Genomic DNA, 20,767 nt, shown 5'->3' with positions numbered 1-20,767 from the left:
TCACCTACTTTCAGTCCGAAGTTTAGTACTTGGTAGAATGCCATGAAGTACAGGATGGAGCGTGAGTGGATTACGGGGTACAGGAATGCTACTCCAGTCCAGTGGGCCACCATTCAGGCCTATGCCCATACAGTAGAGCCCATTTCCAGCAATGGCATAACACACTGTATGTAGACCGACACACCAAGAGGCAGGCTGTTGACTAAATTTCAGTATTCTTTTCTCATAAATGTTGCAAAAAAGCATTCACAAACTTTACAGGCGATTGGTGTACCTGTGGCTCTTTTCCCTCCTGTTCCTACTATTGTTGTTACTGAAAATGCTCGTAGGTTTCCTAAAACTGTCCGCAGCAGATTAGTATCATTTATACTAATACAAATCCTATATTTCTTGCCAGACCATGTGCTGTCCACCTGTGGTTCAATATACTATTTGAGGTCTACCCCATCACTCTGCTCCTATCTGAGCTAGACAAGATCCAGTGCTAAACCGGTGGAGAGGTCTCCAGAGTAGGGCTGACAGAACCTACCATGTCCTACTAGCTCTCATAAATAAATGGAATAGTAACTGACAGGAATTGGTTGTAACATCTCTTCGGTGTTGTAACGTGTTCGCAAGGTGCTAATCACGTTATCGATAATAGATACGATAGTTGGCAGGTGGCCTGCTCTTCCAGAGAGGAGGCGAGAGCTGAGAACTAAAGGAGGCTTCGAGGGCGTACTGAGGAACAAAGAAGTAACCATTCAACCAAGTATATTGAAATACTGTCTGTCGAAGTCTGCCTTTTCTATCGTAGAAACAGGCGGTCTTTAAATACACAAATCTGTTCATGTCTAGCATGAACGAAACTAATCAAGGGTATCAATTGATACTCTTTGGTAAAACTCTTTAAGTATCAAAGCGATACTTAAAACAAAACATAAAACAAAACCAAGTATCAAACGATACTTAAAACAAACCAAGTATCAAAGCGATACTTAAAACAAAACATAAAACAAAACCAAGTATCAAACGATACTTAAAACATAAAGCAAAACCAATAACCAAGTACCCGTACCGGTTACAGGTGTTATGCGGTACAGCACAATTTTGCTCTACGATAATCTTGATGAGCTACTACTGATACCCAAGATGATTCACATCTTGTTGAACCCCCATGTCTGAATCTGGTGGGGGTTTAGCCCACCCAACGAATGGATGGACTTGATCCAATGCCATCGCGATGTAGATGATGAGCCAGGAACATCTCCCCCAGATTGTTAGCCGTATTGGTCATGGAATAATCAGAAAGTGGAGGAGGAGGACAAGCTGGAGGAAGAGGAGGAGAAAGAGGAGGAGAAGGAGGAGGAGGAGGAAGGGAATAAAGTTGAAGACAACAAGATCTATCAACTCAGGGGATTTCCGCTGGCCATGAAAAAGACATCAAGGTCAAAGGCTAAAACAATGCATGCTACTCACCCACTATGCCACAGTAAGCAAGCTTTATTTTCCATTCTGCAGATACAAACACTCTTGTATTGAGGTCTAGTAGGTGAATATGATTGGTAGCAGTTATTGGAAATACTGACCAAAAGAAAATAGCAGAACCATCTGGCAGGGTGGCTGTTAACACTTCCTGGCAGTGCGATCTGGCTGCAATAACACTATCTGATAGCTCAAAATGCCTGGCTAATATCAGAGAACCTACAATGAAGGTGTCTTAGACATCTAATGTATCCAGTCTGCTGAAAAGCTCTTCATTGTGTCCTGATAATCCATGTTCTAATTCTGCCTCTGTGATCATCAAGCAGGCAGATTTGCTCCTCCAATTGGCATCACTATCTCTGGTTTGTAACTCTTTCCTTTTTGAGCTGATTTCTGCTTTGCATTTCTCTACTCCAACAAAGGTTGTCTACTTTGATACAGCATGGCTGACATGAAGTCTTACGGGCAATGTACTGTCTTACTAGTACTATACTAAGTTGGTAATATGCATGGGCTTTTTCTTTAGTTAATTCGGATTTGAGTTTTGCTTTTTAGGGGTTTACTTGTTGGGAGTTTGCTTTGTTGTTCTGGTTCTTTTGTGGCTGTTCTTCATTTATTGGTGTTTGCTTTCCTGAGTTTTATGGAATCTGATTGTTGTTGTTCTTTCCCTGCTATTTTTTGTCTAGAGGATTTAGATTAGAGTTTCGTTTTCTCTAGTTTCGCGGATTGTGCCTGTTCTTTCTCAGCTGTTTTTTGTTTTGTGGATTCAGATTGCATTTTTGTTTTTCCAAGTTTGGCGGGCTTAGATTGTTCGTGGCCTTTCACGGTTGGTTTTTGTTTGTTAGATTCGGATTGGAATTTTGTTTTCTTTGAATATTGTAGATTGTTCTGTTTCTTTCCCTGCTGTTTTTCATTTGAAATTACCTCCTTTGTCCTCCCTCCGTGTGCTATTCCCATTTTGCCTAATGTTCACCAATATTAGCTATATCCTACACCTTTTACAATTACCATATCATGATCTTCTTACTTCAGCTAACTACATATGTTACTGTCACCTTAGCATTCTTACTCAAACTAGATTAGTCTGTGCATTTTAATAAACCTTTTAGTCTACTCAATGAGGTTCGCTAGGGGCCTGTCCACTATCCTTCATATTCTGTACCGAGAGAAAACGCGTGTGGTAGATTGTGAATATGACAGCTCTTTAAAGAACAGATTTTGATCTTTTCTGTCTTTTAAGCACAAACACTATAGCCCCTATTAAACTTTTAGAAATCTACCTACCCTGACACTGGCTACCCCTTCAGATACTATTTTGCATTGCCAGACAATATTTAATCAAATTCTGTGAATTAGCCAGCTTACTATACTGTAGCAGCAGTTACAATCCACCCTTGCTACAGAAAGAACATATCTCTTCCAGTCATATAGACAAAAGCCAAATGAGGGCCACAGCCGATATATCTGGAAATCCAAATCTAAGGAGGTGTTGGCAGTACTGCTGATATCTTTGCCTTAAATCACATTTCTTCAGTCTACAGGGTGGGGGACTACAGTAACTATACCGGCTATATTACACCATGAAGTCCTACAGTCTGATCTTCTATGAGGGCAGGTTAGAGGGAAGTGGATACTTGCATGGACTCATATGACAGGGAATACAAGGAGAGTGAGGAGCAGGATTTGTTAGAGCCGGATGAGGGTGGCGAGGATCTGCCAGCTGGTCTAATAGCATAGAGACTAATTACAACTAGGCATGAATTACAGCAATCAATCTAGACTGTGAGCATCTACCCCACACAAAGATCTGAAAGAAGGGTTAGTTACCTTGGACGGAAAATACCAGAGCCCATGCAGGATAGCCAAAACCGATTCATACCATGCGTGCCTGCCGCCTCTCCAGCAGAGCTGAGTATGTTAGCCTTGCTCCTAATTCCGGCAATGCCAGGAACTGATAGTGTAGGCCTACATGTGACCAGCTGCCGACGAAATAAAGCTGTAGGGATGGAGCTTGCTATCTAGAGCAAAGCCTGTGAGATATTTTGGGACTAGATATTGTTCGCAGATCTATTCCCGGATATAATTACCCTAGCAGAAAAAGTAGGCAATTGCTGGAGCTATGCCAGACATGAATTGGAGTTCTATAACTTGGTGATGCTATCCTAGACTCTAATGACTAAGTAAGTTGGCATTGATCGATAACCTATATCCTGTCTGTAAGACTAAATAATGTAGATACCAGCCACTCTTGAAACAAATCTGGGCAAAGTGCAGTGCATGCAGATCTCAGTATCTGCATACTGCGAAAAAGGTTATACCTGATCTCTATAAGCTTCATACTGAGAACCCTGCACTCAGTAAGTAAAAGGTAAAGTAATAACTGAAAAGAATCGGTTCCATTGCTTGCCAAATGGATAGGAGGTATTGTTTGATTTTCCAGCGATTATTTTAGTCGGTAATAAGACTGAATTGATCTAATAATTTTGGCAGAGCTTTTCTTTGAGATTCCTAGCCCTACAGATTCCGGGTGTGATATATAAACAGTTTTATTCAAGCAAGAAAACAAGAGGCACAATGGATAATAGGTTTCTGAGAAATATTTATGGCTCATTTCTGTATCTGAGCGCTGACATATTTTGTCATGCTCTGTAGTACTGGCGGAGAGGAATCTTTATTGACAATGTAAATTTCTCACAGTTAAGTACTTGAGGTAAAGATTAAATACATCTGCTTGGGACAAGTGATAATCCAGCTAACAGGAAGACAGGTCTGCTAGAGTGCCAATTTCAAACTTGGATTAAGATACCGGTAGACTTTCAGACAAGAATCATCAAGTGGATCATATGCATGTTGGAGGAGAGAATTGCTAGAAATCAAGAAAGACATGTGGAGAGCACTGTTGGATATGCAGACAATCTCGATATGTTAGGCTGAGAGTTTGGATTTGTTCTAGAGTAGGCTGGAACAATACCAACAGGTACCAGCAGTACGCGTACCCAAAGAGAATATAATCCGCAAGAATCTCAATAACCAGAGATACAAGATTGGCTAGCAGGACTCAACGGCCCAGGTCAGGTTGGTGTGCAGGCAGATCCCCCTCCACAGGTTAATGAAAGTAATCTACAGAAAGAGGGCGAAGTTGAATTCCTTAATAGAGGTATATGATCACACATTTATAGTATATCATATAATGTACTAGTATCATGCTGGTCAAAATAGTTTAGAATAAGGCAAAACAAGTCTAGATCAGAGCCAGTGGATGAAATTCAGCATGGGTTGAGAGCTATGGCAGTCCCGACTCTGACTGAAGCCAGAAACTGAGGCACTTAGAGAGCGCTTGCTGGAGTAATCAGGTGGAAGTTGGTAAGCCGCTAAGGAAGTTGTAGGTCTTCCGACAACAAATTATAACTGGAAACAGCCCATGGGTGATATGAAGAATCTCGAAAGACTCTACAAAGATGTGTGGTGGACAAATAAACAGCCAAATTCGCATCAGAAGATAGTAGATATTGGGTACAAGTTCCTACAGCTTTAGAGGTATATAGAAGGTGTCCGGACAAAAGGACGCAATGCTAACATATTGCTAGCAATACTGGGCCGCCTTCAATATACCGCCGATATCGTGGTAGCCGGTTCCCGATATCTACTGTCTTCTGATACCACTTTGACTGGTTTTACATCAGGTAGACATTATTGATTAGTTGACTAGACGAAACTGCCAGTTGCGAAGTGGTAATGGCAGTAGCGAGAAACCTTAAGGGTTTACACTAGGAAAGTGTTGGCAATCAAAACACGTTAGATAAGGGGTACTAGGAGTCCAGACACATCCAGAGCTGTGGAGTGTGGGTAGTCAATGCTCGAGGAGGAGGAGGCTAACTGGGTAGGTTGGGGTGCATCTCCTGAGTCCAGAAATATGGGCCATGTCTGGACACAATGGGTTCACACGGATTCATCTGGATTGGGAGATTATGTTAAGAGCATCTAGAGCATCTGACATAGAGAATACACAGGACATAGGTATTTCTTCTTGCTAATGTGGAGTTAGACCTGAGGTGAGTAGGAGGTGGTTTTTAGTGGAGCTGAATTTTGACTTAGCAGGAAAAAAGCGGTAAAGTTAGGCAAAGGCAAAATTCCTTTCAGGCAGAAGGTAATCTATGCAGAGCATGGCCAAACATTAATAGTCTTCAATCAGACATTAGATTGGGGGAAGAGACGACTCACAGGGGAGAATGACAGTAGGGATATCTTTGATCTTATCTAGAGGTCTCAGAACCTATCTTTTAAAATGACACCTTACCTAACCCTAACCCTGATGTGACTCATACCTCTGTATTACTATATCCTATTACTCACAAGTGTGAGCCATGTGGAATGTCTCAGCTGACTCCTATGAATCAATTACATGACAGACTTAAACCCATCTTAAACATCATAACAAGTCATATATGCTAGATGCATTACTTGCCTAAAACTCATGACTCATACTTGTGAGTCACATGTGAAAGTTATAATATTATATGACTTACAAACTTGAGTCATTCAACCGATCAACACCTATAGCTCATAATCCTGGGTAGTTTATTTTAATGACTTTCTTTGGCTAATTACGACTGCCATCACTCTCCTACCCCCCCGAGTAGTTATTGCTAGAGGTGCAAAGACAGCTGTAAGTTGAGAAATAGGAGTCAGTAATTTCTTTTATTTATTGATTTGAGATTAAGGTTTTGTTTACACTATATCTCATACTGTATATGGGTTCTTATAGCTTAATAATGAATGCATGATATAAAAAAGAAAAAGAAAAAAGTATGTATAATACAAGTCAGATTATGAAAACTAATTATTCTCATTCTGTGCTATACTTCAAGGGATTAAAATTTCCTTACATTTTAGGAGGACCTTAACACTATTAACTTTTCATACTACTGTTTGTCTCACATCCTTCTTCGTTGATGGGTGGTGAGTCCTTATTTTACATCCTTCTATCATGTTAGGACTTCTTTCTTACTTTCTCTCTTGAGGTCTACCCTCTTAAAATACTCTTTTCACCTCTACCAATATCTCAGGATATTGGTTTTTATCACAATTCTGCATGTACTCTATTCTTACTTAGAATATGTACTGTTTAGATTTCACATTTTCTCTATAACAGAAAGCTGGGAATATTATTAGTAGTAGACAATTACGATAGATTTCTTCTTGTTTCCTCAACAGTCCATCATTGAATTTGCTAACCACTTCTGCTTTACCCCTCACCAGGCATTGTATTTCCTCTACTAAGTGATATTATCTCTTCTAAAACTCGGGAATACAAGTGAGATACAGAAATACACCTGGAGGCACTGGTGACTCAAGAAGTTAGCCTAGTTAAGATATAAATATATCTCTAATAGTTGTTTCAGTATCTCACTGGACACTTGTTCCTATCATCAGTTCCTAATTTACCGGGAAGAACCTCACATTTAGGACAAGCATTTCACTTTATTCCATATAAGGCAATGTTTTCCATATGGTCTGCAATCTACGCAGACAAGATTAGGAAGCATCTCCAAACCTTCTCATTGGCACAGTCAATATTGACACCCTTGAGCACTACCTGTTGTAAGGGCTTAAACAAGAGTTTGAGTACATCTTGTAATATGTTGTCATTGATTTGCCTCTGCCAGGTAGTTGCTGAGAAGAACTTTGTGAATTTGGCGGGGATGGGCAATAGTGCCAGAAAGAGAACAGCCATTGATCCAGGAATCTTGTACTGGGTTGACCTAAGATTTCCAAGCATCATATAGACTGGCCACGCTTTCTTGTCAATGGAGAAGTTTCTGAAATGGGTCTGATTTGACATCCAAATCACTGGAACTACAGTCGCACCTGGCGGATGTATCTTCTATAATCAGTCAGCAAACACTTCCTTAAAGCTGTTTGGGATGATGTATTTGAACATCCCGCTGCCAATCCCCTGTATACATCTCTACACATATCCTTTTTCAGCTATAGTCATGTTCACGTACTGGCACGTAGACTAAGTCATCTCGGTATGGGATCTGGTAAAGGAGATATCTGACACAGTCTAGGGCATTGTGATGGAAGAATTGTAATGTTCCCTCGGAATTTTCAACCTGTCCTTTGAACCATTACAGATATGTACTATGTGACTCCAAGTGCCGAAGATAGTTCTCCAGCATATACATAGAGTTATAGTCGACTGACGTGGGGTTACCATGGCCATTTGAGAAGTATTCATTGATTTATGACTTAGACACTTTATTGTGAATGAGCCAAGATGCCAGTTTGAAACTGTGGGCACTAGTGAATGGTATCCATAGTTTGGCGCACAGATTGTGGTATCCATGCTCAGATCTATTGACATCTCCAATCGCTTCCCCGGAACATTCAAAATGCTCCTGCCTGCTGGGTAATAAAGACGTAGAGTCATCCAGTAGCTCAGTATCAGACTCCTGAGTAATGTCATCAGTCAAAGCATCGAGCTCGCATCCAGTAGGCTCCAGTTCAGCTTCATAGTCAGAATCTTGGCGCTCTTACCCTTTGTGGTACAATAGGTCTATTTCTACATCATCATTAGTATTTGTGGATGATGTATATCATAAGGTAGATGCTAGGATAATCTCCAGATTTGCAAGTGCAGTTCGCAGGTGTTTCTTGTATGGACCAGCCTGGGTGTATTTTCTGCGGCAGAATAAACATTTGATAAGCATAGTAGGAGGCAGCACAATCTTATATAACTTAGTATTTAGATTCTAGAGTACCGGTATTGTTTAGTGTTGATCCTAATGCATGTGTGTCGCACTTAGGGTCTGATTAGAAGCTAGTAGTCGAACAGGTTTACCATCCTATATTCGGATATCACGTGGCATCAGCTACGGTATAGTTTCTTTCAAGAATAGGGATGGCGAAGGTCTCGTCCCTGAACCAGCTTCGATATCATGTTTCATTTATTCATGTTGAATCAAAAAGTGGCAGGATCTTGTCCTTGAGTGTCAGATCTGTCACCACTGCTGTGAACGTCCCGAATGGCGAAGCAGGACACAACATGGAAGCGGGATGATGTGGAAGAATAATAAAAACAGCAACAACTCGATCAAATATAAATCAAATAAGTTCAAACAAAATTAGATAAATAGACAACAGGTAGGGGAACAGGTCCAGGCGATATGGGCAAAAAGAAAAAAGTTTTGGCAAAGAAAAAAATTTGGCAAAGAAAACAAGGAAATAAAGGAAATAAAGGGAAAAAAGAAACATAAAGGAAGGAGAGAATTTCACGGTTTTAGATTGTGAAAAACTATGCCAAAGGGGGCTGTGGGAAGCCTTTGGTTTGTAGTAGTAGCAAGGGGGATAGTCGGAGGTGGTTGTTGAAGGCGGTGGGGTGGTGGGGTGGGTAAGGTGGGTGAGAATTCGGCTGTATCACTGTCACTCAGGACAGTAATGCTGTCAGGAGAGGAAAAAGAGAAAATTGGAGATGAATTGGGTGATATGAAGGCTACCTGGTACTGGTGAACACGGGGTATTGTAATTGGTATACTTTTTGCTCTCTGTGATGATGCAGGGGGCTGTTTTTTGGCTTTTTGGTGGTCTTTTGTGGAGTCAAGCTTATTGTGAATTTGGTAAAGGGGCATGGCCTCAGCACCATCAATAACTCTAGCTGTAGTTAGGCGACGTCTGTTTGCCTTTTGAGCAACTGAAATGGTCTTTTGTCGGTCCACCCAGTGGCACTCTTCTGCAATTTGCAAGTTGGCATGAGCTGCTACACCCAACTCACCCAAGCGTGATATCAGACTTCGTAATTCCTCCTGTGAGACTTTTCCAATTTCGGCAAGTACTTTATTTGTCTCCCAGCGGAAATTAGTACTTTTGCAGGTTGTTCGAAGTTGCTTGAAAGGAGTGGTTGGACGTTGCCATTGTGGAGTACTACTAGAAGTAGCTGTAGAAAATTGAAGCTAGTCAAGGACAACTTTTTGGCAGAAAGGAATCAATCCACAAGCCCGGAATCCAGCAAGGATATTACTTGAAGTAATTGCTTCTATGCGCGCCTTTTTTAACAAAGGCCAAAATACTTCCTTGTGAATTCCTCCTGCTTAATGTTGAGAAAAATCATCCACAGCAAGTCCATAAAAGTGCTAGAAAGGACTGAAAACTGCAACATCCAGAGGTTGTAGTAAATGGGTAGAATGAGCAGGAAGACAGAGAAGAATTATATTATGTTCTAAACGGAACATACAAAAATCCCAGTTGATATGTGAGGAGTGACCATCAAGAATGATGAGGAGTTTACTGTCAGGAGTGGCCAGAGTATGGGCAAATTTAATAAAGTGCCTAGAAATATATGCAAAACCAAGGGAGTCATTGGTCCAGCCCTTATTTGAGTAGGCTCAGAGCACATCAGGATCATCAAGACTGGCATACCATCCCATTGAATGGCCTGCTTTTGCCTTAAAAATCAAAAATGGAGCCATTGAAGTACCATCACCACAAATGGTCTCAAGGTCCGTAATAAGCTTCCTTTTACCATCGTGCGTCACTCTAGGGCTTTTCCTCCCAACTCTTGTCACAACCTTGGTTCTTGCTGACATTCCCATCATAAAGCCCTTCTCATCAATGTTGTAAATGTCCTGTGGTTGAAGGTTGTAGCTTATCCGAAGGCGATTAAATTTGCAAAAGTAGTCTTTAATCTTATTTGGATCGCTTGCAGAGGCACGTTGACAGTCCAGACTTCCACTATACTGAGAGGCAATATTGGGATGACGATTTAAGAAACGAGTAATCCATCGTTTCCCCACAGCTGTTTCTAGAATGTCCTCTTTCTTCTTTCCTACTAGCATCTTTGCCATTCCCTTCACCATATCCAACAGGAGCGGAAATCCCCAATCATCTAACTTTTTTATCTATCTCATGATTGCCTTTTCTTTGACTGGTGTCAGAAGCTGTTGCTCGATATGGGCAGCATGCCGGGAAACTCTTTCACCTTTTAACCGGTATGTGAGGGTCGTTTTCAGAAGGTCAAATGCCTGTGCTGTGGCTGTTATGGAGGGGTAACTGCCTTTCTCAAAGGCCCGAATCGCCTGTGCAATTGTCTTTTCAAGAAGGGCTTCTTTCCTTGCTTTAACTCGACCTATAGTGGAACAGGTTGATACTTTCTATTCACAGAATTGTGGTTTTTTCACTCTTTATCATCACTTTTTTCAGCCCCGCCCCCACGTCCCGCTTCGGCATCGCGGCCCGCTTCCCGATCCGGTACGTTACCCTGCCTTCCATATCAAGTCACCCTGCCTTCAATTCTTAGCCAATTTTGAAACAAATTCATGGTTCTTTCAGACGCTCTAGGACGTCTGGGAGTTGTATATATAATGTGAATTTATCACGACAGAAGGATGTTCATACCAAGATTCATCTTACGTTCAGAACATCTACAACATCCACCGTATGCACAGCACAAGACTATTATCCCCAAGATCACCATCTATATAAACCAAAAATCAATCGACATGGCGCACAATATCAACAACGTACGGTACGTCCACATGCCAAATGCAGGAAACCAGCAGGCTCCGCTGGGGCTGACCTACCAAATTCCCCCTAATTACCTCGCGGTGGTCACCGCGAGGCTCCCAGATCGTCGGAAAATCGCCCAGTATAAGCTGTCTATAGGCATCCCAGCGAGCACTGCAGGCGAGGATCTGTACGGGCGATGGCGGGACATTGTGAAAGATCAAATGGTAGCAAGAAACTTTGCGGATTTGCACGCGTTCCCTGACGCCGAATTCCAGCAAATCGTCCAAGGGATGAGGAGATTGCGCCCCGCTTGTGATACACTCGCCACGACATCGGCTGCTAATAACATTCATCGTCTGCAGCAGGCGGACGACGCAGTCGTTCAGCTGGTTAAGGACTGTGAGCGGAAGTTGATAACCACCCTTGGCAATCGTCTTGCAGCTGCTGCTTGGGGTGCAAAGCTGGGGCCACTGGGCCAGCCGGGAGTCCAGCCTGCGCAGGTGATTGTTCTGAATACATTATTGCCGATGAACGCCCTGATGGAGTAACCCCATCGTCCTATATGGGATTAGGGTATGCTGACTGGAGTGAGTTTGTTTTCCTGTTAAGCAGGACTGTTGTTTTTATACTTTATGTTGTGGTTAGCCCTTGGTGTGAGGAGCTACCATGAGCTACTTATATTTTGTTTTCTGTTCTTTCTTTCTGAGATAGATCATTTCAAAAAACATCTCCTCTCCATAACGTTCTGGTGCTGTTCCCTCACCTACGTGATTCCACAACGCCACCTCCATCACACTCATCTCTCAGTCTCCCATTCAGTACTTCCCTGTGCGCTTGATTCCCAACGGAAGTGTTGGATTCACGCCCCAGCTCAGTGGGGTCCCCCACTGCCAGCACAAGTCGCAGTCGTCCAACCGCCAGCGCAGGTCGTTGTCACCCCACCCACCGCAAGGTCAAGGTGGACCTGCTCCCCCACCGCCAGGACAATTCAGAGTCGCTCCGCCACCAATTCCCCCACGGCCAGTGCAAGTCGGAGTCGCTCCCCCACCGCCGGATCAAGGTGGACCTGCTCCCCCACCGCCAGGACAAGATGGACCTGCTCCCCAACCGCCAGTTCAAATCGTGCTTGGTCTCAGGGGGAATCGCCCTACGCCAACTGGTGCGTCCCCTTCGGAATAATACATGTGCTTTGAGTTTTTACTTACTGAATATGGAGATTTAGATTGGAGTGCCCTACTTGGACGTCCATGTGCGGTACATATTGTTTGGGTCCGACCTACCACTGGCAATAGCAACTCAAATAATCCGACCCACTATCAGTCGCTTCACTAGCGTCCCCCTCATGTCAACGCAATAAAGTTTCCTGAGTTAGATTCCTACGATATCCGGAGATTGTCAGCGATGATTCAGAGAACTATAGGGGAAACCAGGATTCGGTACATACTTAGCGCAACTGGTGAAGGTCGTCGGCAGCTGCGCCGGTCTCCTCAGTTGCCGATATCTTGGACAGAATATGTCTTCATCGAAAACAATGAAACCGTAAGCGCCTGGCTCCTGTCGAACCCGGTTCTCGACGACCCACTCGATCTCTTGATCTATTATGATCGCATCTCGCCTGAGGGGACGGTAGCCAGGGTGGGGGCCACGCCACCACTGAGGAGGAACCCATATCTCTTTCAAGATTCTGTCCACCATTGGGCCTTTGGCCCAGCAGGACGTGTAGGCCAAATGCATGTCCGGGCCCCGGAGCTAGACTCTGAGGATGATGACAGGCAGCCTGGTGAAGCACCTGATGTAGCAGCTGAATTGGAAGATGAAGATGCCTCTCATATCTCAGGGGGAATATTTTCTGGCTCGTTATCAGATGTCTCGAACGCAACGGTGGGACGTGAAGGCAGCGTGCATAGCTGGGCATCCCCCGGTGGAGATGACATTGAATCCCGTGCAAATCGTATCCCCCTCGCTGTCAAATCGTTGAACCGACTGAAAACACAGAAGACGTCGGGATTGAGACGGGATCCTACTCAAGGCGACTTGATATGGAAGGAGATTTTGAATCGCGAGGAGGAGCGGAAGCGTGGTGCGCAGTTTGATGACGAACGCAAGTCTAAGAGACTGCGTTTAGGTTCTATAGCTAGGGAGATTTTGGATCGCGAGGAGGGGCGGAAGCGTGGTGCGCAGTTTGATGGCCAACGCTACTCTAAGAGAGTGCGTTCGAGTTTCGTCGGAAGTGTCTAAAAGGCGAGGCGCAGATTGATCGTCTATCTATTTGCTCAGTGTTAGCGATTTAGTTCAGTATTTACTATTTCACGTAGCCGTTGAATGGAAAGATTCTCTCTAAACTCTGCAGATTCTCATTGCTGATGTGCACGTCTAGCCATATCTAAGTTCAAGTTGAAGTCGATATGACGCAAGCTAAAAGGGTGAGGCTCTTAGAAGATCATATCTTATCAATCCTCCATCTAAGGGGACGCCAAGAGATGTCGTTCCACGTCTCTGGGGCAACGACGTCTCTTGGCGTCGGGAGAATCGTGAGGCTTAAAAGCTTATTTCACATTCCATGAAAGACTGGCGAAATGCATTGATTTGTATGGTCAATTGACTGTGACTGGTGCAATGAATGAAGCTACTCGCTAGACCCTCACAGGAATCGGATGAGGAGGATCGTCAGCCAAATTCGACGTCACGACTTCCCAGAGTTCAATGTTTGCCCACTATCGTGACGTTCTTTGCTTGTACACTCACCACTGGTAGGGCAACAAACATGGCAACGCACACACAGTGTCTGATATATCTATATAAAGGCCCCCTTGTACCCCACCTTCTTGTCAATCCCATCCCCTATCTCTCTAGTTTCCAACGCCTCGCACTCAGATATTGGCCATCCGCGCCCCAGGTTCTGCTCTGCTGTCGCTGTTTTTAAACCTTCAAATCGTTCCTCCCGGATGAAATGGCGCATGCCAATAAGCGAAAATCACCGGGGTGAAAGGCAGGGTAAATTACATACCGCCCAATTAGTGACTAGTGGGCAGTATTAATTTTGTGTTTCTATTTAGAGAGCCAGCCGCGCATGACGCTGAGCCAATGCAAGCTAGCGCCGTCAGTTTGGGAAAGTAAGTACAATCTTTCCCATGATTAGCCAGTAAGCAATATTGATATTTTGATCTCCTGCAGACGTCCGGCTGTCCAGCCTCATGAAAGTGAGGTGAGGAGGAGCAAACGCAAGCCTGCCCCTCGTGCCGTCGCCGAAAGAATGTAAGCAACTATTCATTCGTGTCTCTGAAGTTCATACAGCGCGGGACGTGGAGTTGACAATTAGCCTTCATGTCCCAGTCAAACATCAGAATCAGACGAGAATCCCCACCTTGACCCAGACATGGAAGACTCCGAGTAAGTGAACGATAGCCTGCTAGAACTCACATGTGTCAGAATGCTTTAAACTAACTCTTATATTTCAGAGGACCCTATGTCAACATAGTATATGCCAAAGGTTGGTGTGGATTCAAGAATCCCCGAGATCAAGTTGGCCCCTACGATACCCGGCGTCGTGAGGTCAAGGCCTACATGCAGGCACGCTCGTTCGAACTCGGACGGCTAACCGACACTCAATTCACATCTGTCGTTGTTTTCGCCGGTTCCCTGAACCCTCTCCGGTCACACATCAAGCTTATTAAAACCAAGTACCATTCTGACGATGCCAAGGAAGTCCATCGACAGCTGAGAATCTTGGTCAAGGATACGGATAAGAAACTCCAGACGGTAATCGAGCATGAAAAGGCAAAGAGCGCGGGTGATGGCAAAGTGATAGGACCTGCGAGTAAGTGATCTTCCCCGTGGAAATTCAAACGCCCCCATACTAACACACTTTCTCAGTGGCCCCATCCGACTCGGCCTTTGGTAATTGCCCACGGGTTATAAGGATCCATATCGTTTGTAGAACGAATGCCCCTAAAGCTGGGCATCTGTTCCTTGGGCACACATGGTACACCGCCGACTCCAAACGCGGAATTGCGTGGAGTGTCCTGGCATCACCGAGCATGCAAGGGCTGCTCGGGGTCGTCAAGGCGCAACGTGTGGAGGAGGCAATCGGATGCCCTCGATATCTCATCGGTGCCACTGGAGATGGCAGCCGGACATTACGTACGCACCCGCAACCCCTCTCCCTCTCCGTGAGCTTATCTTTCGGAACGAAGATATTGACATCCAAGCGTGGCTCCTCGCCAATGATGGCAGACGTCCCTTGGACCTCATGGTCCTGGAATCGCGCGCCGACGTGGGAGAGGACCGCATCCGAACGCCCGAGCCTGCTAACGGGACATACCCGTATTTTGACCCCAAAGTCTGGGATCGCTCTGGGCAAGAGGAGGACGACAAGAAAGGCGAAGAGGACGACGAGGAAGACGAAGAAGACAACGAAGACGAAGAGGACGACGATCAGGAGGGTGGGGGTCGGGGTATGGGGGGGAAATCAAGGTTGGACTGGGCGGAGCTGGACGACACAGATGACGAGGAAGACGAAGAGGACGACGACGACGACGACGAGGCAGTGTATGGTTCTCGGAGGCGCCAGCAGGACGGCGTAATCGTCATCGTAGATGTAAGTTTCTACGCCTTAAGTTAACTTAAGATACAAATTCAATAACTGAACCACCGGGGTAGAATGGCGCATCAGGGCCCTCGACGCAATCCCGTAGGGCGAGGCTGCGCCCATGCGATCGGGAACTAGAGGAGGAGCTGGCGAGCTCTACCAGCGATCCCTTCATTGCTGGGTCACGCTCTGCACCTTCGATGCCATCTGAGGCTGAGCAGATCTGATACATTCGAGAGGCTATCAGTAATCGCCCCTGGATGTTGCGACTCCTGACGGAAGAAGCCCGCCCGCGTGTTGAGCTCGATGGTGCCATGGACAGCCCTCCTGCTGGCCCCTCAGGCACCTTCGTAGAACATCCGGCTGCCCCCCACTCCCCCATTAACCCCACAGTCCCTCCAGCTCCCGGAGCCCCAGATGCTGCGACTATTGCTCCAGCTCCCACAACGCTGAATGCTGCGTCTATTTCGCCGCCTTCTACAACCTCCGATCCTGGGACGCCCATTGCCCCCGTCTCCCCCGTCAACCCCACAGCGCCTCCGACTCCCGGAACCTCAGATGCTGCCACTATTGCTCCAGCTCCCACGACACCGAATGCTGCGTCTATTCCGCGACCTCCACAACCTCCAATCTTGCGACGCTACACCGACGAAGCGGCTGGATTGCCAAAAAATGATTTTGGACGTTTGGAGGATGTTCTTTGGCTTTTTTTTTCAAGCCGTCTCTGATTGTGATGCTGTTTTGTGGTCGAACGTCTGGAATTGTCCCTACAGACTCGGAGTAGTGTGTTTTTTTAGCTAGTATCATAGTAATCATACCATTGAGCCCTTGCTTTAGCGTCTCATACCTATTTCGATCTCTCGTGCCAGGCACAGTATAAGATAGTGATGTCCTTTCACCCTCTTACTCTGGCAGCGGGGATTCTCAGCCTCGCCTCGCCTCAGCAGTTCTCGTATGATACTTGAAATTCTTCTGAATTCCGCGCGTCTCGCTTTCTTGGTCCAGAACAGGCCTGGCGTTGAGGGACCGTGAATACTGTTATCCGGATGTTCAGCGGTGCTGATTCGACGTCCGGAGATGAGGCTCGAGAGCTCTAATCCATTTTAGGTGCGGCATATGTCTTGCTAGAATTAACGTCGCTAACCGATACTCGTTGTGGCTAGTTTTCGCCCCGCCTCCTACCTTAGCAAGACCTCATCCCGTCCGACCTTTTCATACCAGTCTCTAAACTACCAGAATGGAGCATATCCAGATCACGAACCTAATGCTGAGTGATGGAAAACCACTTTTCTCAGGCGTAACTTTGCATTCAATACCGAGTGATAGTCTGTGATGCCACTCCCGAACCCTATGTCCAGCGTATAAGACCTGACGCGTCCTGTTAAACCCAAGAAATCTATGCAACCTCCTCTTCCTTACAATACTCGAGATCCACCCAATTCTCCTGCATCCCTATATCCTGAAATTTATCTTGCTTAACGATCACTACGTTTGTATTGCACCATGCCTAGGGAACAAGCTAATTCACGCAATCAGTCGACATCGCAAGTAGGCAACCTGGCCCACCGTAGACACGAGGTCATACCTGATTCCATGGGCTCCAGCCAGCCAACTCCCCGAGTAGGTAATCAGAATGGGCGTAGACGCGACGTCGTACCAGATTCCATGTTGATCCACCAGTCAGCCAACTCCTGGAGTACAAGCAAGCAATCAGAACGGGCGTAGACGTGGCGTCTTACTTGACAACAGGGGATCCGGATCGGGATTGCAGCAGAACCAATCCGGCTCCTCCCGGACGACACTGTCAAATTACCAACCATCACGTCGGAGCCCGTCTCCTAGGTCAAATGAAACCAGTGTTCTCGCAAGGCCACCCAAGCGCCGCCGGAGATCAACAATACAAACCAGGGCGTATATCGAACCCGAAACAGAGCTCGATGGACAAGAGCATTTGGAAACGGTTCATTTAAGCGATGATAGCAGCGATGCGTACCAAAACCTAGGCGACGCTGAAGAAACCGAATCAGATACTGAACCTGATACAGAAACGCTTGATATTGAAGAAGGTACAGCGTCGGCGCGGCGTCATGGCTCGCAGGCAGCGGGCCAACAAGGAAATAGTGGCCCAATGACTGTGCGAATTTCAACCACTTCCGGATCGTAAGAAGTATCTCTTGTTAGGCGCACACCAGTAGCTCCGGGGCGCACCATACGTGGCAGAGCCTACCGTCCACCGACGTTCCCGTCTTCTAACACAGAACGATATTCGTCCCCGCTGGTCACCCATAGTATCACCACGTCTGGCGTCCGAAGCTCGAGTCCACCAAGTGAACCGGGTATACCAAGTCACGGGCGTATCGGGCCCGCAATTGACTCGCGGCGAAACACAGTGATAGGGGTAGAAGGTGCTATATTAGGGAAGGCGATGGCTCTGATGCTTAGGTACACGCTTTTCGATGACCCACTCCCGAACGCCATTGCTTTGATGTCGCAGGTGTACACAGTTTGGAGCAAGGCGCAGGATGCGATATCCGGTGCAGGGTATATAGATCCATCGGAGGAGAGTTGGAAACTAGTAAGGTCACTTAGGCAACCATGATACAGCGCAGAATAGGGTATTAACAACTAAAGCTTCGTGGTAAACACACGGCAGTCAGAGGGCAGTTCTTGTTCCATATCAGGACCAATATCGAAAAGTTGTATAGTCTTCCGAAAGACCCTATGGCTGTTATGCGAAGGGTTGATTACCTCCTAGAAGGAGACAGGTTCATGTGCTCGCTCAACGGATATGAGGTTCGTCTTAAGTGGTTTATGACGCGGACAGTGGCTGACTGAGCTGGGCGTAGAACTGGACGTTCAGGTTCCTTGCGCCTCAGATTGCCGACGCGATATACGGCAAGTATTCCGATGGGGTAAAAATGCAAGGGATGCTGGACCGGGGATTTTTGAAGCGGATCAGCGGTAATATAATCTGCCTGACGTGTGCGATGCTGTGCCATATACTGTGGGCATGGCAAACCGGGATATATAAGCCCCCAGCCCAGTTCAAGCATGATGTAGTTAGAGGTAAGAGCGTCTCAATCTTGGGGGGTGTTGTAGAAGACCAAGACGGCTAATAGCCGACCGAAACGTAAGACCTTTTTGCGAGGCAGAGAAGTACGTGGCTGGGGTTCGTAAAGGAGACGCGGGAGGCGTTTGTTTTGAATCTTCCTCCGACCATTTCTCGAAGGCTTGAGAATCAGCATAGCATCCGGCAGGAGCGGCGTGAAGGCTTTACTTACGACTATGACGCCTTTTACGCAGAACTGCAGCGTCAGTTAGCTGGTGAGAGTCACGGACAGCCTGCGAGGCGAAGACAGATGCCGATTGACGCACTAGTCCGGAGCCTGCCAGTGGGATGGGGCCAAGATAGCCTGGATCCGTCGCAGGAAACAGATACGTCTTTGGATTTCAGCCAGATGTCGGTTGACTGGGAGTCTGGGTTTTTGAATTCAGATCCCGCTGGTCCAGAAGAGGGATGTCGCCAGATCGGACCGGAGAACGCCAGGAGCCCTGATCTATCCAGCCCCCTATGGCTCAGGCTCGAGGATTTTGAGGCCGGGGAGGCTTCACCAGGGGGGGGGGTGGAAATGTACAGCAGGACGCCGAGGGCGGGCAGGAAGAAGTGGGCATCGGAGGGGGTAATTAGGAGGATTTTGGGCGTGTAGAGTAATTAAAATAGATTTTGATTATCCAATAGTGATGTGACGAGAATCAGAGGCGTATAGATGTGAGAGATGTTAGCAAGAAGTGACGTCCCGATAGCGAAAATAGAGTAGAGAAAATGTCACGATGAAGTAGGGAAGAGGGGGCGAGCATCGAGAACACCTCGGGACAGCGTCTAGAATACGTCGGGACAGCGTCCAGAATACGTGTGAAAAATGGGGAATCTATCCCCGGCCTATCTGGAATAAGCGGTATGCCATCAGAAGATATCGGGAGGGTATCCAGACGCCGAGCAGATGCATCAGAAGGAGAAAGCGAGATTCTGGACGCTTCCCGAAGAGGGCAAAACTCCAGACGAAAGGAGTATTATGTATGGACTTGCTGATGAGAAGACTATAAATTGGACGGCCAGAGGGGAGACGGGAAGGAACCGAAGATCATCTACGGAGGTACAGCTCCTAAGTCTTGTATGTTACACCAGTTGCTCACACAATGCCCACTGCGAGTGTAACATACAAAACTTAGGCGCTGTACCTCCGTAACGTCGTCAGGAAGGAGCGGGAGCTCATCTCACGTCGTCAGGACGCACAGGACGGAGCGGTCTGTGTCCGGATGCGACGTCGATCTGACGTCGCATCCGGAATGGAGGTTTGCGTTTTGGGCGTCCTGTGCATCCTGTGCGTCAGACACTGAGGACGCAGAGTAATAATTTTGCTGATGCAAAGCAGAAATGGTCGCAGATGCACATGTAGCAACCAAGATAGGTGTCTTGTTGTTATTCCTGGTAAATTTACTGGCTGTTGGGAGCAGAGAGTTCTTCTGGTTTGCTCATGTACTCGAGTATCGGTACAGAAAATTTTATTGATTGCCACCCACCCAGATGACCTAAATGGACCATGGTTGCAAAATCCCTTCAGTGTTTGATAGGTTACCATTCCACTTTTGTTACCCTAGTGTGCCTCTTACTGAACCAGCTAAATCCCTCTAATTGGATTAAGCGCTAGTCTATTACAAGGGTAGATTATGAATTCATGCCACTGAGCAGGGGTGGTCATCAACCATTGTAAAGGCAATTTTGGAACACTGAGAAAAGTTTGCATTCCAATACAGGGTCATGTACGACCAGCAGTAGATGCTGATTTGAGGAGATATTGAAAGGTGTTGGTATGCTCACTTAAAGGAACGCTAGTGGATTGAAGACTGAATACTAGTAAAATGTAGGTTGGAGGAGATAAACGATCAAGCTTCTCTTCCGCTATTTTCCAGACCCCGCTTTTCACCTTCCTGTTTCGGAAGGTGGTGGCAGTCATCAACACCACACACTACCACCTCACAATCTCCTCTCCAGTGCTGAACTTTAGAAGCTTCATAAGCCCAGACACCAAACTTCATTGTGGGACTAAATGAGATTTTCACCTCTGTTATTGGGCTTTGGTCCCTCTACCAGATTGCGGTTCCTGTCATCCCCCTCCCTCCATGGTTGCCACCTCGGCTAGGCTGTATGAG

At 46.1% G+C, this 20,767-nt stretch overlaps 2 protein-coding genes; both read right to left on the bottom strand.

Annotated features, from left to right (window-relative positions):
• Positions 1 to 11,580: 11,580 nt before the first annotated feature.
• Positions 11,581 to 13,463, bottom strand: GSTUM_00001632001 (uncharacterized protein). XM_002835807.2 has 3 exons: positions 13,312 to 13,463; positions 12,413 to 13,233; positions 11,581 to 12,344 (listed from the first exon to the last, which is right to left on the bottom strand). Exons 2-3 carry the CDS (start codon positions 12,700 to 12,702, stop codon positions 12,314 to 12,316), a joined length of 321 nt encoding a protein of 106 aa, XP_002835853.1. The 5' UTR covers positions 12,703 to 13,233; positions 13,312 to 13,463; the 3' UTR covers positions 11,581 to 12,313.
• A 946-nt stretch (positions 13,464 to 14,409) lies between these two features.
• Positions 14,410 to 16,147, bottom strand: GSTUM_00001631001 (uncharacterized protein). XM_052355856.1 has 1 exon: positions 14,410 to 16,147. Exon 1 carries the CDS (start codon positions 16,059 to 16,061, stop codon positions 15,591 to 15,593), a length of 471 nt encoding a protein of 156 aa, XP_052211688.1. The 5' UTR covers positions 16,062 to 16,147; the 3' UTR covers positions 14,410 to 15,590.
• Positions 16,148 to 20,767: the final 4,620 nt, after the last annotated feature.

Source organism: Tuber melanosporum (genome assembly GCF_000151645.1).
Source record: "Tuber melanosporum whole genome shotgun sequence assembly, scaffold_119, strain Mel28".
Lineage (NCBI taxonomy): Eukaryota > Fungi > Ascomycota > Pezizomycetes > Pezizales > Tuberaceae > Tuber > Tuber melanosporum.
The sequence above is the reverse complement of the archived record's forward strand: the minus strand, read 5'-3'. Positions and strand labels throughout refer to the sequence as shown.